General features: G+C 48.2%; 1 protein-coding gene across 1 annotated transcript in view; it reads left to right on the top strand.

The window, feature by feature from the left end:
• UHRF2 (ubiquitin like with PHD and ring finger domains 2) overlaps positions 1-27,792 on the top strand; it is a 600,873-nt gene that overhangs the window by 409,088 nt on the left and 163,993 nt on the right. Inside the window, exon 8 of the mRNA XM_078675867.1 lies at positions 13,807-13,914. Within this exon, the coding sequence (XP_078531993.1) occupies positions 13,807-13,914 (108 nt within the window). The remainder of the gene's footprint in view (positions 1-13,806; positions 13,915-27,792) is intronic.

The following is a 27,792-nucleotide window of genomic DNA, read 5'->3' as shown; positions in this document are numbered from 1 at the left end:
GAACCACCTCTACCTGTGTGGACTTGATCACTGCACAGGGCTAATAGAGCGCCAGAAGGCGCTTAACCATGGGAGAAAGAGCCTGGGCCCCGCGGTACTGTTGTGTATCGATTTAGATTCCGTATGAATTTCCCGATTCATGCCCTTATATAGGTACAATTCACATTGCCCTTCTATAGGCATAGAAATCCAGTCCTAATTTAGGCTTAGCCCATGCTACCCAAATACAGGCATGGCTACTATCATCCATTAATTTACGTCACAACGATTTCTTGGTAAACCCGACTCTTAAGCCGTTAGGGACTTCCCCTTGCTTGGATACTGATTTCTCCAAGAACTCATTTATTATGCATGAACATTTATTCCTTAGGGGTTCATTCATGACGTTCATATGCCCTACTTTACGTCAATTCTGGCGTTCCTAAACACCTTCAAGGTATAAATGTACCTTCACTTGCTATGGCAAAGGACAGTGTGGTTTGGTGCAGTACGACAACCTACTTGCACGACGCAGCTCGCCACAGCAAGTCCTGAAGGAAGCCAACTTTCCTACTGACGCACTGACTAGACGCTGTCATCCTCCTGCCAAGAATCCAGCTCCCGTGTTTCTGACTCCCCTTGCGGGGTGTTGGGAAATCGAGTCCCAGGAAAGAGATACCATCCTCTCTCATTCTAAGGTATGGAGCTGATTAGAACCTAGAGAAACCTTTGGCAGATTCTTGGCAAAACTAAACTTCGCTAAATCAGCATCTACTTCTTCCCTCGTACTAGACCTAGGTTAGGGAAACTGGGTTAGGCGTATTTTAGAAGCACCAGTTGAGTATTTTAGCCTGTGTTATTTATGTATGTATTTTTATATTTGTCTTAGCAACAGACCATGCTATTACAGTATTATTTTATATTACTGTTTACACTGTACGGATTATACTTCGCATTCTGTCTAATGATTGTAGCAGTTCATATCTCTTGCATGAGAAATAAGACTGTTCAATAAACCCTTTATATTGAAACGCCCGTCTGTCTATTTCTATGCAAGTCTGTAGAAACGAAGCATGCACGATTGAATGAGTGAACTAGTTATCTATTGTTTCCACGACTCTGAAGATATTGTTCCGATTCTAGGGGAAACAAAGTTGTCATGTTTATGCGGTTGTCAGAGACTAATCCCTTCTTGTTTATTCGAGAAAGTTTCTAGTGACCTCTGAGTTCGCTGGCACACACACAGTTAAGTTTCATATACTCGATACAGACATATTGACCTCAGTCCTATGTCAAATCTTTAGTGTATGTTATTCCAATGTGCAGAGCCTATTAGAGATATAGGAACTACACTACATGGCGCCCAACGGTTTGGTAAGGCACTAATTTAACACTAGATACTGAAGTAACTAAGTTGTGCTTTTCTCAGAGACCCCTTTTCCCGTAATACTCCAATAGACTTCTGGAGTGGGTAATGGATAATATCCACCATAGCTGAGTAGGACGAAAAAATCCTATGTATTAGCTTTTTGGTTTGTTCAACGTTGAAGGATACAGTGTTCCAAAATATTGTGCACCTTATCTTTGTTCCCTTGAAACTTGCTCTGCAAACTTTCAGTCAACAAAATGGCCGATGAAGATAATCCCGGGGCCAGTGGAGCTACAGGCGACAACGCCGACAGAGCTTTAAACTATACAGGTTTCCAAGAAACCGATGAGAACACTGTAATAATTCCTCCAAATTTAAGGAAAGCCATCATTATAAAACTTATAAAACATGGCCTATCATCAAGAGGTGGTAGGGCAGTTTTTGTGATAGAGGCACATGAATATCACCAGACAGAGGTATTCTATTCATGGATAATCTTCCCAGAAGCTAATCCAGTAACATGTATGTTTAACTTCTACAAAGAAGATAATTCACAAAAGGAATATATTCCTTTCAAGGATATTGAAATTCCACTCACTTACCAGGAGCATGAGCTCTGGTTTAACGGCACCCTAAAACTTTTAAATCACATTACCAGGCTCGGTCCACTAGGTAGACCAGGAGCAACATGGTTAGCCTTAGCCGGCTACACACCTGACCCTGACATTGAATCAATGTCGGACGAGGAATTTAGTAATATAGAAAGATTATAGAATTATACAGTGAAACCCCAACTGCCTGAAAGTCCTGAAAAGGACTTTACTAAAAGCACTCCATATCCTTCTAAAAAGAAGTGGGAAAATAGCAAACAGACTTCTAAAGAGAAGCGTTCTCATTCCAGAGGTAGGTCTCCTCAAAAGGAGCCCTCTGAAAGGAGGTACAACCTCAGGAATAGGAATAATTTGAGAAAACTTGATAGATATCAAGATACTGATGCACGTTCCTCTCGTGCCTTTCAGACTCTATCACAGAAATTCGAAAGAAGAGGACCGTCAGAAAATAAGGAAGAACGCGTGAAGTCCAAAGACGCTCAACACGTTCAGAAGAATAAAAAACGCAATTCACCCAAAATAAGGTAGCAGGTCTAAAAATCAGAAATGCCGAGGATCTTGAGGACACAACTCAAGAACAGAGAATGGGCTCAGACAATGTTGGACAGCGCAGCAGAAGTCACAATAGCTCGCCAGAACCTGAAGGGTCTTCTGGAGACAGTGGACTTGAATAAAGACATTCAAGTGGAAACTGCAGATACCAGGGTTAGTTCTCCACGTAGGTTATATGAAATAACACTCCAGATGGAGGGAGACATACCAAGAAAAGTAAAAACACTCTTTTGGGAGCGACTTTCTAAGGGTTATGACATTCTTCTAGCTGAACAAGATTGGCCACCAGAATTTGTCAGGGAGTGCCCACATGGCGAAGACCTCATTATGCCATCCTTCTCTAATCATATTCCAATACATTTAAAATATACCTCTGCCAGGAAATGGGTAGTCGCCCAAGCTCCTGCATTATGCAAAAATCATGTAGGATGGGATGAGGACTCAACTCACCATAAAATCCAATTAAAAAATCGACCAACTGCGCAAAGGCAAGAAGCTGAAAAACTGGTCCGGGAGATTCTACATCAACTTGAATACCAGGGGGTGATTGAAACATGCACCTCATCAATGAACAATCCTTTGTTTCCTGTCTCTAAGCCAGACAATACTTATTGTCTAGTATTGGATTACAGATATTCAAACTCTTGTTGCAAAACATTTGCAGTGCAAATGCACACAGTACGGCATTAATGAATAACATTGTGCGTAAAAAATATAAAACCACATTAGATATTTCTAGCGGTTTCTTTTGTCAAAACATTGCACCTGAAAGCAGGTATTTGACCGCTTTCTCAATAATGGGGACACAACGTCACTTCTGTCGTCTCTCTCAAGGATTCAAGAATAGTCCTGATTTTTTCTCAGCAAGGGTAAGAGTTACTACAAACTTATGATGACAAGGCATTGTCATATGTCGATGACATCTATCTGACAGACGATGACTTGGATTGACACTTGAACAGGGTAAACACCATTATATTGGTGTTCGACTCTGAAGGGTATGAATTCAATTTTAAGAAATCAAGAATTGCCCATCTCAACGTCCTTTTTCTAGGATATGAACTATCAAGTGAAGGCAACAGCCTGGGAGCCAACTTTTTAGAAAAGTGTGCGCTGCTCCAACCTCCAAAAACGCTGACAAACTTAGTCGATTCTAGGTTTCCTGAATTTCGGAAGAACTTACGCAGAAAGGGTTAAACTTCTCTATCAGTTACTCAAATCTTATTTTAAAACAGTAAATTGGAAAAAAGAACACACTGAAATTTAGCGTTCACTCCAAACAGACATGTTAGCAACAAAACATTTACAAACACGCGTAAACGTACGCAACTTAGTGATCCGAATCATTCCGGGTCAATGCGGATTCACCTACTTTACTTTTAATGAAGGTGAAAAAGTACCAATTGCTTACAAATCACATTTGTACACAAGCAGAAATGAAATTCACTTCTACAGAAAAAATTCTGACAGCTGTTCAAACCGCTCTAGCGAAAGAAAGAGCCCTAGTGCAGGGAAAACGCTTTACGGTCGTGACACCTGTACCTGCCTTAGAAGCAGTGACAAAAGCGAGCATTCCAAATGCTAAAGCTTTACATCTGAGATGGATACAGTGGGTTAATTCTCTTGCTGCAACTGATGTTGAATACATTTTTGATCCTTATTTGAAAACACAAGCATTCCTGCAATACGAACAAGAATGTCCTCGGCCTACAAAAATTCTGCCTCTAAAACAGTATGAATGTATAATTTATACTGACGGATCAGCACAACCCGCTACGGTAGGTAAACAAGCTTACAGTGCTGCATGCGCGATCGTTAAAGGTCGTATTTGTGATGGCAAATTCTGACCTATGGTCACAACAACGCAATCTCTAGGAGATTGTACTGCTCAGCAAGCTGAACTACAAGCATTCAAAATGGCTCTTGAAAATACGGATCGCGAATTCCCCACACTCATAGTGTGCGATTCTTTCTACTGTGTCCAATCCTACAAGTAGTTCAGTTACGAGAAGGACTACAAAACACTCACGTGATGCACACGCCAAGTCATCAACGTGATGGCGTTTACGTTGAAGGTAATTCATTGGCTGATGAAGCCGTGAAGGCAGCTGTGCAAATGGCTTCCGTAGCTGCAATCACTCGTTCAGAAACGAAAATAGACAGCAAAATTATGCTGGCTGTCAATGCTGCATGCAAAGGCAGTGGGCAGTGTTACCTAAAGGGTTTCCACTCAAATACTATATATGATTGATGCAAACAGCGGTCCTTTTGCTTGAATCCCTGGAGTGGGGGATAGAGTAATTCGAAACAGGAAACGTAGAGTAGCTTTGATATTCGAAGCACATTTGGGAGTGGGTCTGATACATCAAGGGATCTCTAAAACGATATTAACTGTAAAAGAGACGTACTGGTGGCCAGGAATGAATGCTCACATTCGTATGTTTGTCATTGACTGCATAAACTGCAATAGAGATCGCAGCACAGAACGCCACCAGATAATCTGACTATAGCATAGCCAGCATAGTACAGGCACCATTGTTAGACAGCAGTAGACTATCTACACGCAACTACTGTGGACAGATGACACTTGAACTGTTATAAAGGTTTTGCTAGTCTTTATCGGCACATACGCAATTGGCATGCTACATTCTGACCAGGGTCCTGCGTTTAGCTCTCGAGCTTACAAAGAGGCCATGGCCAGTTTGAGCGGTGCATTGCGGTTTTCTAGTCCATTCCATCCTGAGGGAAATTTGGTTGTGGAGAGAAAAACCCCCCGGCATAAAGCAATCTATAACAGCTAGGGTATTAGGTTCGGGTGACTGGTGGGTCAAACATCTGATAAGTTTCCAACGTTGTCTTAACAACTTGCCAAGAAGTTCTCTTGGGGGTGTCACTCCATATGAGGTCCTTTTTGGGACAAGAATGTTGGTTTCTGGATCTTGATTGTCAGACATCAGTGGTGTAATAAAAGACATTTGATATCAAAGATCGTTTGGCTGTTTTACAGGACTTAAATGAACTAAGAACGAAGCAAAGCAACATGTTCCTGAAGCCAACCACCACTGGTTTGAGAAAATTTGCGAAGCACCAAGGAGCGGAGGACAGCCTGAAAGGCAGACTTTAAAATTCCAACGCCTGCTGACGCCAAAGGAAACACCAGTGTGGCAGGAATATGGGGATCACCAGATATTTGTCCTTGAGGTCAAAGCATACCATCCCATCCGAGGGTCGCAGGACATCCCTTAGGAGGTGAATTCCCGCCATCTTGAAATACCTGTATACCACCCACTCATTGAATTACCGCAAATTGAATTCCCGCAAATTTATCACTGGACGTTGACCCCATCAGCCTTGTCCACGAGAAAAATATTGCTGACAAACCTGTAGGAATGGTTACAAGTTGGTTGGATAGCTCGCTTGGCTAACAGAGACTGAACCTCAGTATCTATCAACACTTTTTCTGCTGCAGAAAACTGAATCGGGGAGGTCTGGACCCCCTGGACAGTCTGTAGAACCAATGCATGTTAGAGCTCGCCAAGCCAATGGAAAGGACTCTAGTATACCCCCCACATGCATAGTTGAAGAGGAAAGAACACTCCCCAGAATTGGAGTTGGCAGCATGTCCTCTGGAGCCTTTCCCTCAGACCTGCTGTGCCCTGGTGGGGTAAAAGTTTGCGAAGTGGGATTGATCTTGGTAACCATTGCCTCGTCTGGAGCCTTGCCCTCTGTAGTAGGGCTGGGAAACAAAGCGTCCGGCCGAGCGGCCCCTACCACGGCTAGCCTCTTGAAAGGGGAGGGGGAACACCTTTTAAATGGATGTCTGGGCTTATCTTACGAAGTGAAAGTGTTGACAAACTTTCCGAGTTCCTTGACAAAGGGGTCTCCGAAGAGACCACCCTGGGCCACCACATCCGCCTCATGGACGGCCAAATCCCCAAAGCTTTGTGTCTGCGTTTATCAGGGGAGACTGTCTGCGTTCCGTGGACAGAGCGCATTTGGCGTTACCTAAAAAGATAACAGTCCTCTGCGCCCATCCCAAAAAGGACTCTGGAGAAATCTCGGCACCTGACGCTCTCTGCCATATTCAGTATCTCTGTCAAAGGGCCCACTGCTTCTAAAAACTGCCAGGAGAGGTCAATCCCTTTCTTGGGGTCCTTTATAAACGTAGCCAGGAAGGTTTCCATTTTTGGGTCAATCTTGGGCGTTTAGGCCATTTTCCCCTATAAACTGGGCCTAGGGCATTCTGATCTCAAGCAGCTACACGCTTCTTTTTCCAATGATGTGCGTAGGCGGTTGGCCACATACTGCTCTACCTTATCGCAGGGAACCCATTCCGCTGACCCGTGGGTGTAGAATCTGGTCCGGGTTCCAGAATATCAGATTTTGTTGGCCCTAAGGGTACTTCACTGGGAGGGATGATGGTCTCCATGGTCTAGATGACCTTGCCTCCTCATAAGAAGGACTGTCACATCCTGGGTGTCTGGAGACACTGAGTGGGGCTTTTAATTGGGGCTCTGGGGATGAAGGAGTCAACATGGGAGACTGTTTGCCATGATGGCATGTTTAAACGCTCAAAGGCGTCCAAGTCTATCCCCTCCTCCTGTGGGAGCTTTGCCGGTGCAGGCTCTGTTCTAGTGGGGATGGGTCTGGTATTGAGGAAGGATCTAGAGCATCTAGCACGGTCTGTGGTCTCTTGGTGCACTCGCGCGCAGTGAGCTGCGCAAGGCGTTCCTCCATTGGCCCTATAATCTCATCAACCGCCTGATATATGGAGTCATCCACAGCATTATAGAAATCTTCATCCTAGGGAAGAATGCCTAAAAGGTCTTCATATATCTCGTCTGAGGGCTCCATGAGTTTGGAGCAATTTAGCCTTTCACTGATAATCAGGCAGCACCCCATGTGAGGGGGTATTTGGGGTAGACTAAGGCTGCTATCTGACAGACTGAGGGTGCAGTTGCAGGGATTTGGAGTGGGCAAAGACGCACCAGAAAAAGGAGTCTACGCCCTGGCAACACTCCCCCTGGTGCCAGAAATATTTTATAGGAGTTTCAACTGTTGCCTGGGAGCAAATTCCCCTAACAAATCTGCAATCAGTTATGATATAAACAGACCACAGCAGGCATCAGCAGGAAGGGATACAGACCCTGACTAAATAGCACAGGGTGTTGTCAAGGTACATATAATTGGAGTTATATATAGTCAAACTTTGCTTACCTATTGAAACTTACCTTCACAATATTTTTATCCTCGATATTCTTAACACAATAATTTGTCCCTAAATCTTTTTGTTTACGATCTTCTATCTAAACACCTTGAATCTCAGATCAGTTCACCTTTCTATGAAGGCTTTCCAGCCGTCTGACAGCAGATTGGATCTTAGTGAAAATGGACAATACCACCATGATGCACCACTTAAGGAAGCAAGTTGACACCTGGTCAAGACCCCAGTCACTGGAATCTCAAAGGATCTGGCCATGGACCCTCTGTATAGTGGTAGTACATCTCCCGAGGCAACAAAACCAAAGAGCAGATTTTCACAGTAGGTTTTAAATGCAATATCACAAATTTGTCATAGATGATGGGGTTTAAAAGAGATAGTCATGGAGTGGTCTTGTTTAGATATAGATCTATTTTCTAAGGCTCTAAACACAAACAACTGAAGCATCCTTCCAGGAGATGAGAACCTGGGTCGCTTGGCAATGCACTTTTGATTAACTGGTCAGAAACATTACTATTTGGTTTTTCTCTCACCCCTCTGATACCAGCAATCATCCTGAATCAGACGGGCTCTAAAGCAGTACGGATACTGATTTCTCACACGTGGCCAAGCCGTGGTGGTTCATGGATCTTCTTTGCATTCCCCTGTCCCCATACTAGAGGCTACAGTATAAACTGAACTTGCTCACAAGAAAACAAGGCCTGATATGCCACCAGATCATGACATAATTGAATTTGTTAGCATCACTCATGCAGTCAGTCAGTATGTACATTTGAACTTGTTACAAGATTGTTTGGCTATCCTGAGAGAAGCAAAAAGACTCTTATAGGGGTGCCTTATTCGGTCAAATTGAAATGAATTTGTCTATGTTATGTTATCCGGATTTATAAAGCGCACAGATGCCCCAGCAAAGGGGCGTCCTGGCGCTAGTACAGAACATAAAACCGGACAAGGTGAGAGACAAAACACAACACAGCAGAACTAAGGGGCTAAGGGGAAAAGAAAGGTTTTAACAGCCTTCCTAAAGGCAAGGAGCCCATCGATAGCACGAATGTGAACAGGCAGGGAATTCCATAGTTTGGCGGCAAGAACTCGGAAAGAGCGTCCGCCAATCCTAGATCTCTTAAAGCGGGGCACTATGGTAAGGTGGAGAGCAGAGGACCTCAGAGAGCGAGTTGGAACATAAGGGGAAATAAGATGCTCCAGAATCTGAGGGGATGACAATTTAAGAATTTTAAATGTCAAGGTCAATGATTTAAACTTTATCCTATGGTGTCAACAAGAACGTTTTAATCCCATTGATAAGTTAATATTGTACAATTTTTGGGGGAATAATTTGTGGAAATAAGTGTAATGTGGTTTCCCCAAGCAGTCGAAATTATTCTAACGTTTACAACTTAATTTTATCTACATATTTGCCCGATTATGCGTTTCTGACATCAGGTCTTCAAATCTAGTTGGCCTTGCACACTTCAAATGTCTTAAAATTCATATTTATCCAGTAGTGTGTGCTTTTTTTTTTTTAAACACATTTTATTTGTCTAGTTTCACATGAATTGCATGGCTCTGCACTCCAGAGACAACTGCACACATCAAATACACAGTAATAGTGACTTTGACTTTTATGGATAATCACAAACCGCATTATAGCACACCCCCTCGCCCCCCCGCCCCCCAGATTGCACCCATGCCAAATGAGTTCATCCATCACGTTACTTCACATCCAGGAATCCCAGTCCCTCCGAGTCGTCCCGCCACCTTCTTCCATTGTAAACTGCATATGAATCAGTCCGGCAAGCGTGCTTCTACCTCCTGTGGCGGGTCCAATTCTAGACCCCGGTAGTCCGGCCACCTCTTCCATATCCTGCAATGTTTGCTCGGGCATCCCCTGGCAGGGAAAGTGGGTTGCTGGAGCCCCATACAAAAATCTAGCCCGTTTTTCCATGCGGCCCCCGATGGAGCCCTAGGTGCCTTCCAGGCCCTGGCAATATCTCTTTTCGCTAATGTGAGGCCTAATAGTAGAAGGTGACGTTGTAAGTATTGCCCCCCACAGGGTTCGGTTGTGTACCTAGGCCACTTGGTGGGTAGGGGAGCAGTGCAGCCCCTCCAGGCAAAGATTGAGGCAATCATGGCCTGGGAACCCCCCAAGACCCAGACTGAGGTCCGAGCTTTCCTGGGCCTCACAGGTTACTACCGTCGCTTTGTGAAGGGGTATGGCACTATTGTAGCACCCCTCACAGAGCTCACATCCAAGAAACAACCTCGACGGGTAGTCTGGACAGAGGCTTGTCAGCAAGCCTTCGAGAAATTGAAACAGGCAATGTGTGTAGCACCGGTCCTGAGGGCCCCAGACTTCTCCAAGGAGTTCATTGTCCAGACAGACGCATCAGAGCATTGCATTGGGGCAGTGTTATCGCAACTCAATGAAGAGGGTCTGGATCAGCCAATAGTCTTCCTGTCCAGGAGACTGCTTCCCCGGGAACAGAGGTGGAGTGCAATTGAGAGGGAAGCTTTTGCGGTGGTGTGGGCTCTGAAGAAGTTGCGGCCATACCTGTTTGGCTCGCACTTCCTGGTTCAGACTGACCACCGACCCCTTCGTTGGCTGATGCAAATGAAGGGGGAAAATCCCAAGTTGTTAAGATGGTCCATCTCCCTACAGGGAATGGACTTCCGGGTGGAACATCGGCCTGAAGTGGACCACGCCAATGCAGACGGTCTCTCTAGGTATTTCCGCCTTAGTGATGAGGACTCCCAAGGGGTTGGGTAGCTCTCCCCACTTTCAGCTGGGGGGGACGCGTGTTAGACCTGTCAGCCTTTTGGTAGTCCCTCCTATTATTTATTTATTTTTTTTGTCCCCTTTTTGCCCCTCAAATCCCTTAATTTTTATGTCCACTGAATTTTTGCGGTGTTAGCTAGGGGTTAGATGCTCTTTGACCCTCGTAGTCCTTTTCCCTGAGGCCTAGGTGCCTCTTCTGACTAGATTTGTAAGACCCACAAAATGGTCGCCATAAACTGCCATAACTGTCACCTCTAGATAAGGGACCATAGGGTTACACTAGGAAGGTACTAGAACCTTCTGGAGGGTTCTGATGGCCAGGGCTAGCCTATATAAGGCCAGAACCAGAGCGGCCATTTTAGAGTGCTGGGCAGTGAAAGTGTGAAGTGGGACTGGTCAGGAGCAAGGCGACTCAGTGAGGAGGAGCACGCACAAAGCGGGGAGAGATCGACCTTAGGGCAGGCTGCCCTTCTATGCTGACGTGCCCCCTTGTTTGTCTACCGAACCCTGCCTCCATGGTGAACACACTTGCCCCAGCTTATAACCCTGCCTACTACGGAATGCCTAACGAGAAGTGAGGAGTGGAGTGAAGCTGACCCTGGCGTGACACCGCCTCAGAGTGCGAAATTGGACCCCTCTGTTAACTAGGGGAAAACTTCCTGACGGATCCGCGAGCTCGGCCCCCACCCCTGCTGAGGCGCTGTGAGGAAAAGCTTACCGCACAGCTGATTTGCCCTGCGGTCAGACCATCCCTCGGTGAGGTCCGCGGAAGAGGACGGCTGCCGGAAGATCCCGATGCTGGGTGAGGAGGCGTGAGCACACCGGAAGAAGTCGGGCGAAGGCGGAGCCCCGTGGGAGGAGTTGGTAAGGAGGCGTGAGCACGCGAAAGAGGACGGCTGCCGGAAGACCCTGATGCCGGGTGAGGAGGCGTGAGCACACCGGAAGAGGCCGGGTGAAGGTGGAGCCCCGTGGGAGGAGTCGGTGAGGAGAAGAGCGAGGAGGTTTGCCGGACGCGTTGCTACGGGGCACCTGCTCGACTGCCGGGGAAGCGCTGAAAGCTGTCGAGTGTCGCACCAGGAAGGACACCTGCTCTCCTGACAGGGGAGAGGGCAGGGAACCCTTACTCACGGCAAAAGAGGCCCTTGGAGGCGAAAGGGTCGGACGGAGTCTGACCTCGTGTGCTACACGGCCAAGTAAGCCGGGAAGGTGGGGGGAGCAGCCGGATAACCCACCAGTTCTAACAGAACGGAAGGACTGGGCAGCATTAAAAGCTAGACATAACCAGAAGGTTCTCCTCTGCACTACCCAGGCTGGTTCCAAGAATATTCAGGCATTAAGGTCTGCGGTGAGAGGGGGCTATAACGAGCCAACTGGCTCCATGTAGATACTGATGTAGAAACTGATGGTAGGGAGGGAGAGCTAAGAGTGGAGAATTTTCAGGGCAGGGCTGTACATGAATAAAGCATAGACTCCACTTTGGTTAAGGGGATTTGACATGACAAAAGCCAATGTGATTTAACTTGCCTGTCCTCCTTCAGCTACAGTTGTGAGTAACCTTTTCTTTTTCCACAACAGGAGTAAGGGTTCTCTATCCGGTGGGGTTTCCTAGTAAATTGTTAATCTTGAGTCATCTGGGGAACAGTTTATGCTAGCCTGCTCTTCTTGAAATGAAAATACATGGTGGTTTGGTTTAATTGTATGATAAAAATCTGAACTCAAGGAGGAGGTATAAAAGCAATTTCTGGAGAACTTTACTGTTGCACAAAACCTGTTGAGAGATATAAATGATTAGCTTGTCAATGTAGAAAAGAAATGGAATTGTGAAAACGTAATTACATTGAACTGTGGAACAGTTATAGACGAAGATCTAAGAGAACTTTTATAAAACAGCTCGTATTTTTCCACAATTGGTGTAGTGTCCTTATTTTTGAGTGGATGGATGTTATGTTACTGAAGGGTGTGACGCAAACTTAGCACAGATTCCTTGGAGTTAGGCCTTCCCACTTAGTGCCAAGCTACCTTATGTGACTTGGAGGTCCCAGGTCCAACAGTGACGTTGTAAGTATTGCCCCCCACTCCCTCCATAACATGCAGCAGGGCCAAACGCAGTGTGCAGGGAAGCTCCCAACCCAATACCTCAGAGAGGCAGGAGTATATGCCCCTCCAGAAGCCATTTAATGAGAGGCAGCTCCATATCGTATGTAGAAGCGTACCCTCCTTCCGATGACAAAGAAGGCACTCGGGAGAGGCAATCATTCCCGCCCTTCACAGGCGCTCTCTAGTGAAATACACTCTGTGTAAGTATTTAAATTGCACTAGTCGTAGGCGCATTGCTATCGCCGCCCCTCGCGGGCTGCTAGAGCCTCAGCCCAGTCCTCCTCCTCCAATTCACCCACATCTTCCCCCCATGCATTCCTAAGCCTCTGCAGGCTGGGGGAACAGTGAATGACCAACGTCTGGTATATTCGGGAGATCTTGCGATCCGGGAGGTCTCCCATGAAGACCTTCGCTTCTACGGGGCTAAAGTCGGGTAGAGTTGTCTGTGCTTTTTTGATCCACAGCTTATGATATTTAGTGAACTGCATATCTTTTTTTCAGTTCTGAGGTTGAGCAGATTGTTAGGGTGAGCTGGGGATGGGTGGAGGAGAGCAGTGGGTGTGAGAGATGTGCCCCCGCTGGCACTCATGCCCAATAATCTCCTGTGTTTTCTGATTTCTTTACAGGTAAGTTTGTCCTTCAGAGCACCTTAGATAGTTAAAAAATATTTTCCTCTTAAGGAGATTTCTTAATTAGTTCACAATTAATGTTATATTTAAAATAAACTCTTTAACAGGGTTTGGTGCATAGGTGTCTAAGCATCTTGTGTGCCTTCCTAAAGTGCCAAAAACTCGAGTTTCCAATCTGAGCTTAATGGATTGGCAGAAACAACTTCAGATAGGTGGAGGAGAGCAATAAAGGAGCCCTCTGCCCCAATCAGCCAGGTATCAGCTTGAGGGAGGTTTTCCTGCTAACACTCCTTGCTAGTAAGCAGCCATGTTTTTTCTTTATAGGTTAGTTTGTTCTTCATTGCACCTTAGGTAATAAAAAAATTTAAAAAAATTGTGAGAAGCACTTTTTTTAAATTGAATTTTTCATTTTAGGTAGAATGCTTTTACTGTGGCAAAAGCTGTTAAGGCATTAGTTTATACTATGATGTTATGTGATATATATTAGGGGAGGCTGCATGTAATTGTTTCTATAGCAAATTACCTTTTGCAGCTTTCAAGCTAAATTCTGAGATATTTCTTTGTGTTTCCAGGGAATGGCATGTGTTGGTCGCACAAAGGAGTGCACTATTGTTCCATCTAATCACTATGGACCTGTACCAGGCGTTCCAGTTGGTACAAGTTGGAAATTTAGAGTACAGGTAGGTCAATGTATTGCTATGCAGCTTTTCAGTACATAAGCGCCCTTGGTGCTAATTCTGTAGTTATTGGCTCAGATTATCTTTACATGCTGTCAATGAAGTCTCCATTACCTGAATGATCAGGCCTGTGCCTCTAGATTCTCAGTTTGGTGGGGTTGAAATATTAATCATTCCGTCTGTAAAGGTGAAAAGTAAGTAGGATTGTACATGTTGTGGGTGTCAAAAATGTACAGCTTATTTTAGAGAAAATCCTTAACAATTTCACAGTATGACACCAGATTACACTTTAAGAGCGAAATGTGTTTGTCGGTATCTAACGTGACTTTTTCACACCTTGTCAAGTAAAATAAACCTCACGAGATACCAGTAGGAGACTGGTAATAGCAGTAAATGTGTAATTTTATGTGCTAACAAGTGTCTTGTGAGCAAATCTGCATAATGCAAAATTTCAAGTAACACTATATTCAAGACTTACTACATTTTCTCAGGCATATTTAAAATTTCACACACATCTAATATTATTCCTCAGTTGCAAGACGTATATTGTCAGGTGCAACCACTACAATGGAGTTAAGCAGTGTGCACCGTCTCATGACCCTTAACCACACAGGGTGTTAAAAATAATATGCACACACCCTTCTTCCAGTTCTGAATGCCATTTCTCAAGAATTAGTAGTCATCAGGTAGGTGTTCTTAAGTGTTAGTTACTTAGCTATTCACCACACTTGCTAGGTGTGATTCTCACTTGATTCTGAAGGACCCGTATCCTTAGGATATGCCTCCCTCCATGAAAGAGAGATTTAAGTTCCTCCATGTTTACAAATCTATCATTATCCGAGCGAGAGTGCACCCACTTTCTTAAAAATTGCCTAAAACTTCTGAGTGTGAACAGACAGTTCTGCATCTTTACATGGCCTATCAAAATGTATAAAACATGTGTCTTCTATTTTATATTACACTTACTTATATTTTTACATCTCCTCCTATTCCTATGTTATTCTCTGTCTCAACAGAGAATCACCATAAAATGTTGAAAAACAAACAATACACATCAAATTTTCTCAGGTTGAAGGCAGAAGAGGTAGAACACGTGTTAATGTACCGACACAAGATAGGTTAGCCCAATCTTGAAGGGTTGTGCTTTAGACAACGGCTTCATATTGTCAAAGGCTTTGGCGATACACACGATGAAATCCTTTTAAAGGAGTAATGAAATTAATGAATTGTAGTAATTGCAAGTGGTATCAGTGTAAAAACATTAGAAAATATCCTTCCAAGTTGAGGTATCAGCTTCAAATATATTTTAGAAATTCTATAGTTTGGTTCCTGAGCATCACTGATTTCATTTCTGAAAACACAGTTTACTATCAATCGCCAGCTTTTTGTTTTAGGCAAAACAAAACCCTCAATATTGTAAACAAAAGCAGCAATACAACATATCCATCTTAAATAAATGTGCATTTCTGTTCAAAATATTAGCTTTTCACCTTTAGTTACCTATGTTCTCATACCTCGCATGGACTACTCGTCCTCACATACCCTTGCAGCCCATCATTTTCAGAGAATACCACCATAGTGCCAAGGATATGGAAGCCCACAGTATTCCAGAGATGAGCACCATTCTACCAGGCATTGCCACACAAATGCTATGGGGTCCACAAAAGTGCAAGGAAGACGGTCTTGTGCATTGGCCAGCATTATGCCTGAGATGGCCCTTCGTAGGTCATGGATGCCAGCAATATGCAAAAGATGGGCCCTATTACATGGCCATCATTATGACAGTGATGACCACAACAATGACGAAGATGCTTCCATATTATAAAGGAAGGCCACCATTATTCCAGGGATTCTTATAGGAATGGCTGCTTTGTCCCCTTCAAGACAAGGGGGAGTAGGCCTTGTTATGATAGAACAAACCTGCTGTGAGCAGTGGTCACCACTTCTTTGCTAGGAATTTCTACCAGCTGGAAGGCTGCCATATCATGGAGTTTGTGTGTTTCGCTGTGTCTGTGTTTATGAATGTATGTAAAGATACTCCGCTCAGAAACACGCTCAGCTTGACCTCACTTGGGCTCACACATCACCAGCACACATATGCATTCAAATAGAGACCTAGGGCCAGATGTAGGTAGGCAAATACCGGTCGGTAACGCCCAAAATTCGGTAATTTCGGCCGTTACCGACCGGTATTTGGAAAATGAGATGTAGGGCCACCTAAAATACAGATTCGGTAATTTTACAGATTCGGTAAAATTACCGATTCTGTAAAATTACCGAATCTGTATTATGAGATGTAGGTAGCACTGTAATCAGTGCTACAGGGCTTTAAGAATTCGTTATTTACCACCAACTAGAAGTTGGTGGTAAATAATGAAAAGCCTTGAAAAAGCATTTATTTTGCTTTTCAAACGCTGCCATGTTGCAGGCATACATGCCCTTAGGGCATGTATGTCTGCAATATGTGCACCCATACACGATTGAGGGGTGCAACAGGGTGTCAAAGTGACACCCTGCCACCCTTCAATGTTTCCCCCATTTACCGAATCGGTAAATCGAGATTACCTACATCTGGCCCCAAGATCCTTATACATGCACATATGTACAGCCACATACAGATGAGCATGTACCCCTTTATTTTATACAAAACAAAAGGATCCACCTCGAAGAGGTTCAAAGGATATGTGTTCCCAGTCTTGGTAGGGCACACACAGTGTTTGCTTAAATACCCCTCACACACCAAAAGAACAAGTTACTTACCTTCGGTAACGCTTTTTCTGGTAGATACAGTATCTGCCTGTGTATTCCTCACCTTGTGAATATCCCCCTTGCATCAGCAACGTTCGGAAAATTCTTCGTAGCACGCCGGCGTGGACGTCGTCATAGGAACGCGGCATCGCGCGCGCGACTCCGTCTGACATCACCGACCCCTTATTAGGCCTACGTCGGCATGATGACATCAGTTCCGCCCTTTTTTCCGTGCCTTCAAGGCACCCGGACGGACCAATGACAGCAAATATACATACATACAATATACATAGTACATACAAACCAGAATAGCACACATAGTGCGCAGCAAAGGTATCAAAAACACAATAAATATACAAATAAACCCAGGTATAGCAGAGTGGACAACGGGGAGGCGGGTGGGTTAGTGAGGAATCCACAGGCAGATACTGTATCTACCAGAAAAAGCGTTACCGAAGGTAAGTAACTTGTTCTTCTGATAGATACATCTGCCTTGTGGATTCCTCACCTTGTGAATAGAGTCCCATAGCAGTCCCCACTCCCGGAGGAGGGTGTCCACTCTGCTATACCAGGAAATCTTGGAGGACAGAACGCGCGAAGTGGCTGTCCCTCCTCACCTCGGTATCTAAGCAGTAATGCTTCGCGAAAGTGTGGAGGGAGGCCCAAGTCGCGGCTCTGCAAATGTCCTCATCAGGTACACCTCTAGACAATGCAGAAGTAGCAGACCTTGCCCTGGTAGAATGAGCTCTTATACCCTCAGGAGGGTCCTTACCCGCCAGGGAGTAGCAAATCTTGATGCACAGGATTATCCACCTGGAAAGTGTGCGCTTGTGCACCGCTCTGCCCTTCCGACAGCCAGCAAAACCAACAAACAGCTGGTCGTCCATCCGGAAGTCTTTAGTTCTGTCCAGATAAAAAGACACCGCCCTCTTAGGGTCCAGACGGTGCAGTCTCTCTTCCTCCTTAGAAGGGTGAGGGGGAGGAAAGAAGGTAGGAAGGGTAATGGATTGCCCTAGAAGGAAGTGAGTTACCACCTTAGGCAGAAAAGCAGCCCTGGTCCTAAGAACCATTCGATCAACATGAATGGTCAGGAATGGGGGCTTAGAACTAAGAGCTTGAAGCTCACTCACCCTCCTTGCCGAGGTGATCGCAACTAAGAAGACCGTTTTGAAAGACAAAAGCCTCAAGGGACACTTGTGTAAGGGTTCGAAGGGAGAACCCATCAAGAAAGTTAAGACAAGATTTAAGTCCCATTGAGGCACGATAAATGGAGAAGGAGGGAACTTATTTGTGAGGCCCTTCAGAAACCTCAAAACCACTGGAGATTTAAAAAGAGACGGCTGGTCCGGCAAGCAGAGAAATGCCGATAACGCCGAAAGGTAACCTTTGACTGTGGCAACAGCAAATCCTCGCTGCGCCACAGAGAGAGCAAACTGCAAAATATCAGACAGATGAGCCATCAAAGGGTCAACAGCCTTCTCCCTACACCAAACAACAAATTTAGACCATCTATACGAATAGATGGACTTGGTGGAGTCACGTCTGGCCGAAAGAATGACATCCACCACATCGTGAGGGAGAGAAAAAGAGTTCAGGTTGCCCCGTTCAATCTCCAGGCATGAAGGTGTAATGTCTGGAGGTGGGGGTGTAAAACCTGCCCTCCATCTGAGAGAGGAAATCTACACTACGGGTGAGAGGAGAGGTGGAGTAGGTCCGTGTACCACACCCTTCTTGGCCAATCCGGGGCGACCAATATGACTTGGGCCCGGTCCTGGCGAATCTTCCTCAGAACCCGAGGAATCAAGGGTATGGGAGGAAACGCGTAAAGGAGTTGACTTTCCCAACTCAACTGAAACGCTTCCCCCAGTGCCCCTTGCATTGGATACTGGAGACTGCAGAATGACAGGCAGTGAGCATTCTCGCGGGTGGCGAACAGGTCCACCCGAGGAGTCCCCCACATCTGAAAGATGTCGTGAACAACCTCCGGATGAAGCCTCCACTCGTGGTCGGCAGAGAACTGCCGACTGAGAACGTCTGCACGTACGTTCAGAACTCCGGCCAGATGATTTGCCATCAGACAAATCTGATGGTCCTGAATCCAGGACCAGAGACGCAGAGCCTCTTTGCAGAGACACTGCGACCCCACTCCTCCCTGCTTGTTGATATACCACATCGCGGTCGTGTTGTCTGTCAGGACTAGAACCGACTGACCGCGAAGGGAAGGGAGGAAGGCCATGAGCGCCAGACGTATCGCCCGCAACTCTACAAGGTTGATATGAAGCAACCTTTCCTCTGGAGACCAAAGACCCTTGACCTCCAGATCCCCCAGATGAGCACCCCACCCTAGAGTGGATGCATCCGTTATCACTGTGGCAACCGATGGAGGCAGTTGGAAAGGCTTTCCTTGAGACAGATTGCCTTCCACGCCCCACCAAGACAGATCCGCTGCAGTTTCTCTGGAGATCCTCACTGACTCCCTGAGATCTCCGTTGTGCTGATACAACTGCCTGCGGAGGCACCACTGGAGTGCCCTCATGTGCCAGCGTGCATGGTTGACCAACAGAATGCAAGAAGCCATCAGACCGAGCAGACGAAGGACCTTCAGGACTGGAACAACCGCTCCATGGTAGAATAAAGGAATCATTTCCTGTATGTCGCGAAGTGAGACTTGGGTACATTTATCGAAAAACCCAACCTGCTGACCAACAGAATGCAAGAAGCCATCAGACCGAGCAGACGAAGGACCTTCAGGACTGGAACAACCGCTCCATTGTAGAATAAAGGAATAATTTCCTGTGTGTCGCGAATCCTTTGAGGTGGAGGGAATGCACGACATACAGTAGTGTCCAGTACTGCACCTATGAACAGGTTGCGCTGGGAGGGCACCAGGTGAGACTTGGGTACATTTATCAAAAAACCCAACCTGTGCAACAACTGAGTTGTCTCTTGCAGATGAAGGAGCACCTTCTCTGGCGACTCTGCTTTGATCAGCCAGTCGTCCAGATACGGAAATACAGGTATTCCCGACCTCCTGAGATGTGCCGCCACAACTGCCATCACCTTGGTGAAAACTCGAGGCGCAGTAGTAAGTCCAAACGGAAGGACCGCAAACTGGTAGTGCTGCGATCCCACCGTAAAACGGAGATACTTCCTGTGCGACTTCAGGATGGGGATGTGGAAATAAGCATCCTGCAAGTCGATCGACACCATCCAGTCTTCTTCCAACAGCGCTTGAAGAACCTGCGCAAGAGTGAGCATCTTGAACTTGTCCTGTCTCAGATACAAGTTCAAGATCCTGAGATCCAGGATTGGTCGAAGTCTGCCATCCTTTTTGGGGATTAGGAAATACTGGGAGTAGCACCCCTGACCCCTCTCCTGCTCCGGAACCACCTCTATCGCACCCTTTCTGAACAGTGCCAGGACTTCTTCCTGCAGGAGAAGCAGGTTGTCCTCCAAACAATAACCTTGGCAAGGAGGGTAATTGGGAGGGAACTCCTGGAAAGTAAGTGCATACCCATTTTCTACGAGATTGAGAACCCAAAGATCTGATGTAACCGATTCCCAATCCTGTAGAAAATGAGTAAGCCGACCCCCTACCGGACCCGCATGATCCGGAATGGCGGATCTAGGACTGCATTGCTGTTGTAGGTGGGGGGTGGGTATTAGAAGAGGGAGTAGAGGAGGAAGAGGCCTGACGTCCACGTCCCCTCTGTCTACCTCTGTAAGACTTGTACAGAGGGTTCTGTTGCTGCTGCTGCTGGCCTTGTTTGAAGGGGCGAAAAGAGGACCTGCCAAAGTCCTTGAACTTCCTGGTGGCTGTGCCTTTCGCTTGCAGGCCCAAAGACCTAGCCGTCGCCCGGCTATCTTTGAACCTCTCTAAAGCCGCATCCGCTTTCTTCCCAAAGAGGCCAACTCCGTCAAAAGGCAAATCCAAAAGAGTAGCCTGTACGTCAGCGGAAAACTCTGAGGACTTCAGCCAAGCAGCTCTTCTGGTAGCCACTGAAGAACCCATCACTCTAGCCACAGAGTCCGCCGTGTCCATGCCACTCTGAATAACCTGGCGGGCTGCCGCCTGAGTGTCCAAAACAACCTCATTAAAGTTTTTCCTGTCTTCCTCCGGAAGCTTAGCTGACAACTGCTTGACCGAGTCCATTAAGGCATGCACATACCTTCCTAGTAAGCAAGTAGCATTCGTTGATTTCAAAGCCATGCTACCTGAGGAGAAAACCTTTTTAGCAGCTTGATCCAACTTCTTGGAGTCTTTGGGCCAGATGTAGGTAGGCTTTTACCGGTCGGTAACGGACGAATTCGGACGTTACCGACCGGTAAAAGCCTTTTGAGATGTAGGAGGAATTTTACTGATTCGATAATTACCGAATCGGCATTTACCGAATCGGTAATTACCGATATCGGTAATTTCCGATTCTGTAAATACCGAATCTTACTGATTCGGTATTTTTTACCGAATTTTTTCCTACATACCATTTACCGATTCTGAAATACCGAATCGGTAAAATTCGGTATTTAAGAATCGGTAAATGGAACTTACCTACATCTGGCCCTATATCTCCAGGAACCTGGGGAAAAGAGCCTGCCGATCTGTTCGCACAAGCGGCCTGCACCACCAGACTCTCCGGCGAAGGGTGAGATGACAAGAACTCAGGGTCTCCAGGAGCCACCCTATAACGCCTCGCCACCGATCTAGACACCGCAGGTGCAGACAAAGGCTTTTTCCAGACCTCTAAAATCGGTTCGGTCAGAGCCTCAGTGAATGGCAGAGTCGGCTCAATGACTGAAGAAGGCGAATGTAAGACTTCCGTAAGGATATTAGATTTGAACTCCACTGTTGGCAAAGTCAAGTTCAGCAACTCAGCAGCCTTTCTGATTACCATATGGTATGGCATCACATCCCGAGAGGGTGCATCCGAAACCACAGGCAACCCCCATTCTGGAGAAAGTTCAAGACTGCTTGCACTATGCAGATCCTCAAAGCAATCCTCATGCTCCTGAAGCTCGCCTTCTTCCACTTCAGGTTCCCCATACTCCTTCTCCTCCAAGAGACGCTGAGCTCTACGCCTCGACCACTCAAGACAGATCGAAGTCGACGGATCCAGTAACGACTCCGACGGAGTCGGAGCCGGCGTCGAACGAGGAGCTGTAACAACAGGAGGCAGAGAAACAGGAACCGGCGTCGTGCCCCTATCCAAACTTTGAGGTCGCTCCGGAGCCGGCGAAGCCGTGCCCGGAGTCGATGACCTCGGCGGCGCCGTTCCTAGCCAAGAAGGATATGGAGTCGGCAGAAAAGGCGCCGGTGCATAAGCTTGGGGGACACCCAAGTTAAAAGACAAAGGACCCATGCGACCAGCAGGTGCTCCAGTGGGGTACATTGCCCTCGCATATACTCCAAACATAGCATTTAGGAAATGCGAAGGGTCCTGACCAGGACCAGGAAAGGAAGGGTATGAACCCATTGACGGCTCCGCAGGAGGCTGCTCCGGATTCGGCTCCTCCTGACCCCTTTGACCCTCCAGGTCATCCTCCGGAGTCGGTGACTGTGGAATCTCCACGACCTCCTCATGCTCCGAAGACTGGCCCGAAGCCGGATTCGGATCCAACTCCGGTTCCGGTGTATGCTCTCGAGACCGTATCGGCGTGGCTCCACCAGCAGGAGACGGAGACACAAAGTCTTTGTGATGTTTCCGAGAAGACCTCTTCTTCGAGTCCGATGACCCCGAATGATGGCGAGAACTATGCTTCTTCCTCTTATGTTTTCTCTTCGAGGAACCCGAAGCATGCCCAGAAGCCGACTTAGACGCCGACTCCGATCTGGCCCTCGACCTCGATCACGACCTCGATCGTGACTTCGATTGCGACCTCGGTCGCGACTTCTACTTCGGCCTCGATCTGGAGCATCTTGATCTTGATCTCGAAGATCTATTGGCTTCTTTACCTTTAATCTTGGCTATCAGAAGTTTAGCCTCCCGCTCTCGCAGAGCCTTCGGATTCATCTTAGAGCAGGATCGACAGCCCTTGACGTCATGATCCGAACCTAAACACCACAAGCAATCACCATGTGGATCAGTAATCGACATCATCCGGGCACACGAGCCACACTGCTTGAAACCCGTCTTCTTCGACGACATCATCGACGAAGAACAGAAACAGTAACAGACAAAAAGCAACAAAGTCTCTATCTGTAACCACAGAAGATCCCTAAAACCGTCGAATCACGCCGACGTAGGCCTAATAAGGGGTCGGTGACGTCAGACGGAGTCGCGCGCGATGCCGCATTCCTATGACGTCGTCCACGCCGGCGTGCTACGAATAATTTTCCGAACGTTGCTGACGCAAGGGGGATATTCACAAGGTGAAGAATCCACAAGGCAGATGTATCTATCAGAAGGGCCCTTGGTGTCATGCTTTATCATAGGGGTCTTCCTGCCCCGCTGTGGGACGGGGGCGTGTTACGACTGGCGACTACGCTGGAGCACTGTTATTGCAGTACTACGTGTGGTGCATAGGTAGTGAGAGGAAGGGTCAGGGGTGGATGAGGGGAGTGAATTAAAAAGTACCTGGCCGTATGAACTTAATGAATTTAATAGGTCATTGAGGCTGGTACTGTTAAAATGGTGATTCGGAGATGTCCTGCGTGTAATGTGGGGATACTCCTCTGCGGCGGGTGAGCCCGGTGAATGGGCGGTGGGAGCGCCCGCTGGCCCTCCTGCGCTACAGCGACGGAGCACTGATTGAATGCCAGGGAAGGAATAAAAGTATCCACAAGCCTGGACTGTCGGAGGCCCATCCTGACCCAAGTTAGGGTTGAATACAGACCGGGAGGCGGAGGCGGCAGCCCGGGACGTGCGGAGGCTGGGCCTGAATAAATCGAGAGGCCGGGGTCAGCCGCCTATCCCCACAAGAGGGAGGCGATCTGCCGCCGGTGAGCCCACTGTGATCGGGACCTCCAGGGGCGTGGGGGCCTTCGACAATGATGCGGGCCCACTGCCTGCTGGGGCCCCTGTGTGAGAAGTGAAGCCTGCCCCGGTTGGCCAACCCTGAGGGAGCCGAGGATAGTGCCTGCACTGGCCTTTGCGGAGCCGGGGTGCGGACTCCTTGCCCCGCGGTCCTGCCCTTGAAGGAGTATCCAACTTGGGAGGCGCCCGCTGCAATCGGGGATTCCCCATCTGCTTTTGAGCTCTGCAGGGGGCCCGGGGACGAGGCCGAGTGCCGCGGCAGGTGAGCCTAGTGGACTGGCGGTGGCTGCACCCTCTGGCCCTCCTGCGCGGCGGAGCAGCGATCGGGAGCACCCTGGGGGCTGTCATCCTGTGTGTCCTGCTGCGTTCTGCTGCTGGTCGGCATTCCGGGCGGCCTGGACTGGGACTACTACTGGTGCTGTAGAGGCGGCAAAGGACCTGGGTGCCGGGTGCAATAGGAGATTGTCCGGGAGGCCTGCGGAGTCGGTGAAAGGGCACCTGCGGACATCTGAGGACCACCGGGGGGTCCGCTGGGTCCTCGCAGGCTGACGCGCTTTCGGTGTGGAATTATCCTGCTGGCGGACATTGGGATTGAGGCTGCCGGTTCGGGCCCGGGGGACTGAAGCTGGGCTACAACGTGTCTCCTGAAGAGCCCTTGTAGAGGTGTGAGTGTCTGCCCTCGTGGCCTGCATTATAGGGACTCTTTCGATCGCGCGCCCGCGGGTGTGGGATGCGGGGAAGTCGGTGGCCCTGATATTAGTGGACGGACCTGACGTGCCCGGCCTGGGCAGTGGCCGAGGCTCCTACCTGCCTGTGAGACCTCCCGGAGTACGCTGGATCTGGTCCCTGACGTGGCGTCGATATTGGGCTCCGACACAGGATACACTCCGAGAAGGGCCCATGCAACCTGAGAGGAACGCCGTGGTGAGTTGTTGTGGACAGAGTGTGAGTCAGTGGTACAAAAGGGGGTGGTGATGGACGCAGCATCTGAACCAATCAAACACTCACACCCAGTCAAAAGATCTGGGTTTGATCCATCACCGTTCTTTAGCCCACTCTGCCACCCCAGTTCAGACATGGCTATATGCAAATCAGTCTGACCTTGTGCCTCATGGGAACAGTCCAGTTAGAACTGCCAAGCCATGCCTTCCCTGGACCGGAAACAAGCTTCCGAGGACCGGTTTCTGGCATTACAGAGTGTGAGTCAGTGACTGGAGAATAGATTGTACGTCACCTTCATCCACGCAAGCCTCGGCGTGGGACTGCTAGGAGATTGCCAGCTAGGGGTCCTGGGGTGACTCAGTTTGATGTCTGAAATGCGTAAAGATAAAATGCCCGGGCCTCGCAGCCAAACACTGTAACACAATATACTACCCAGAGGCTCCCCTCGCAGAGGGTCACGCGCCAATCGGGGCAGGACGAGGGGGATGCGGATACTGGAGAGCCCTCCCGGGCGGAGATGTTAAAGGCGATTCAGGGGTCCCATTCTGTCCTGGAGCGCCAAATTGAAACGGTATCCATTGACGTGAATTTATTACGGACAGACCTGCGGAAAGTGCCCAACAAGGTTTCTGATGCGGAGGGGAATATTGTCCAGTTGCAAGGAGAAGTGGCGTCCCTTAAAAAAACAGTCTCACACCTTACGGCCACGACGGGGGCACTGGAGCGGAGAGCGGAGGATGCGGAAGGAAGAGCACGCCGCAGTAACATCAGGGTTCTTGGTATTCCGGAACAAGCAGAGGCAGGCAACGCAGAACGCTTCCTGGAGCAATGGATTTGTACTACACTGTGCCCTGTGGGTCTGTCGGAAGTCTTTTTGATTGAACGGGGTCCATAGGGCGTTGGTGCTGCCACCAAGACCCAGAGCTCCACCACGGGCCCTCATTGCCATTATCCTTAACTATCGAGACAGGGACTGCATCCTTAGAGCGGCAAGGGAAACTGCGGATTTAACATTTGAGAATGCAAATGTCTCCATCTTTCCGGATTACACCCAACTGGTCCAAGAACAGCGGAAGTCCTTCCTGACAGTTAAACAGAAGCTCCGGGAGTTAAACCTGCAGTATATGCTGCTCTACCCGGCTAAGCTTAAGGTTATTTCCCAGGGGAAGGCGCATTTCTTCGAGGCCCCAGAGGAAGTCTGGGAGTGGCTTGAGATCAGGGGGGGTGCCCTTCCTCCAGGAGAGCGGGGAGGAAACCGAAGCACATGGGGGACACGACCGCAGAGGAGACGCACTGGCAGGTGACGACATCGATCGGACACAGCTGAGCGAGAGGAGAGACGGCGAGTCACGGTGGGCGAGGATGGTGCCCTCTGCTTGGATCTGACGGGGCCTGAAATCTTGCCGACGACGTCAAGGACTCCTCCCGCCGGGAGAGGTACTGGTTCCAGATACACTGCAGCCCACCACGGATATTATTTTACCTACCAGTGCTACGATTCCAGAGACGTCAGGGGCTCAGGGTCAGACATCGGGGGCCCTCTCATGAGGAGCGGATGTGGTCCTGTATGGTTTGCTGGATTTCGGGCCTTCTGGCCGGTAGCGCTGGGCCCCTTTACCTAAAGGGAGACTACACTCACTCTAATGTTTCAGGGGACGTTGTTGCTTGTTGAAGAGCGAAGGACTGGACACACTGTGGAATCCTTCACTGTAATGGCCCGAGCCCTGTAATCATGATCTGATAGCGGGCCTTGCTGGGAGCTGGGCGGGGGGTGGAGAGTTTCCTTTTATCTGTTGGGAGGTTTAGCCCTGTTGGGCGAATGGGGTGGCTGTGCACGTCCTGGCACCAGCATGGGAAGGGCATATCGGCAAGTTGTGTTGTTGCAAGTATATTGCTCACGGGTGGGGGGAGAGTCTGGCAGGGGTTGTTGAAGGGGAATGTTTTGGGCATCGCATGTATTACACTTCGGGCACGGGGTTGGAGGGACACCGGGGGTAGCGTTCTGTGGGGAGGCGGGCTACATCATCGAACATGGGGTACAAGTTTATGAGCTGGAATGTGAGAGGACTAGGCACATCCACTAAAAGGTATAGAGTCCTTTCTTTTCTTCGTAGACACTGGGTCTCAATTCCATGCCTCCAGGAGACCCATCTTACATCTGAGGGAGCACATAAATTGGGAAAAAAGTGGCGGGGTCAGGTATTCCACTCCTCCTTTTCCACGTATGCTAGAGGGGTGTTGATTTGGGTGGCGCCTGGGGTCCCGTTTGCAGTCCAATATGTAGAGGTGGACATACATGGCAGATACCTGCTTCTCGGGGCAAAAGTAGATGGTAGGAACATCATTTTGAATACATATGCACCTAACGTGGATGACCCGATCTTTTTTCGGGCTCTCCAGGACGTCCTGACTCATGATTTGGGGGCCCCAGTCCTTTGGATGGAGGATTTCAATTGTGTTCTTGATCCTGTCCTTGATAGTCCCCAGCCGCTGGAGGGTACACAACCCCGTATGACTGCCCAGCTTAAGGAGGTCATGGAGAATGTAGGCGCGGTGGATATTTGGCGTCAGACAAACCCGACGAAGCAGGTTTATACCTGTTTTTCCTCCCACGTATAACACATATAGTCGCCTTGATAGGGTCTTGGTTGCAAATGCCAAGCTTAATATGTCCATAGAGGTTACACACCAGGCTCACTTTTTATCTTATCATTCCCCCGTGTCATGCATGGTACGATGGGGAACCCCGGTTTCCCGCCCTCGGACTTGGAGACTTCCGGTGGATATCCTCCATGACCAGGTAGGCATGGCGCATGTAGAGACGGCTATCGGGGACTATGTGGACCTTAATTGGGAGGCGGGGGACCTCTTGCTAGCCACAAATGGGAGGCCCTAAAGGCGGTGGTGAGGGGAGCCTGTATGGGACTCATTTATGGAGTCCGGAAGCAGCTTCTAGAGGATCTCCAGACGGTGGAGGATGCTCTTTTAAGTGTCCAGGCCGCGGCGTCTCCTGACTACCTGCAGAGGGAGGAGGAGCAGTCTGCCCAAGTTCGGGTGCATGACATTCTTGACGGACTCGACAAGAATACCCTAGGCCAATATAGGCAGCGTCTACATAGGGAGGGGGACAAGTCCGGCGGCTTTTGGCTTGGATCCTTCGGAAAGAGCAGACCCCGGAACGTATTGTAGCTTTGCGAGACTTAACATGGGGACATGGGAC

This window comes from Lissotriton helveticus, chromosome 2_1 (assembly GCF_964261635.1).
Source record: "Lissotriton helveticus chromosome 2_1, aLisHel1.1, whole genome shotgun sequence".
NCBI classification, from domain to species: domain Eukaryota; kingdom Metazoa; phylum Chordata; class Amphibia; order Caudata; family Salamandridae; genus Lissotriton; species Lissotriton helveticus.
Note: the sequence above shows the minus strand (reverse complement) of the source record. Positions and strands in the feature narration are given on the sequence as shown.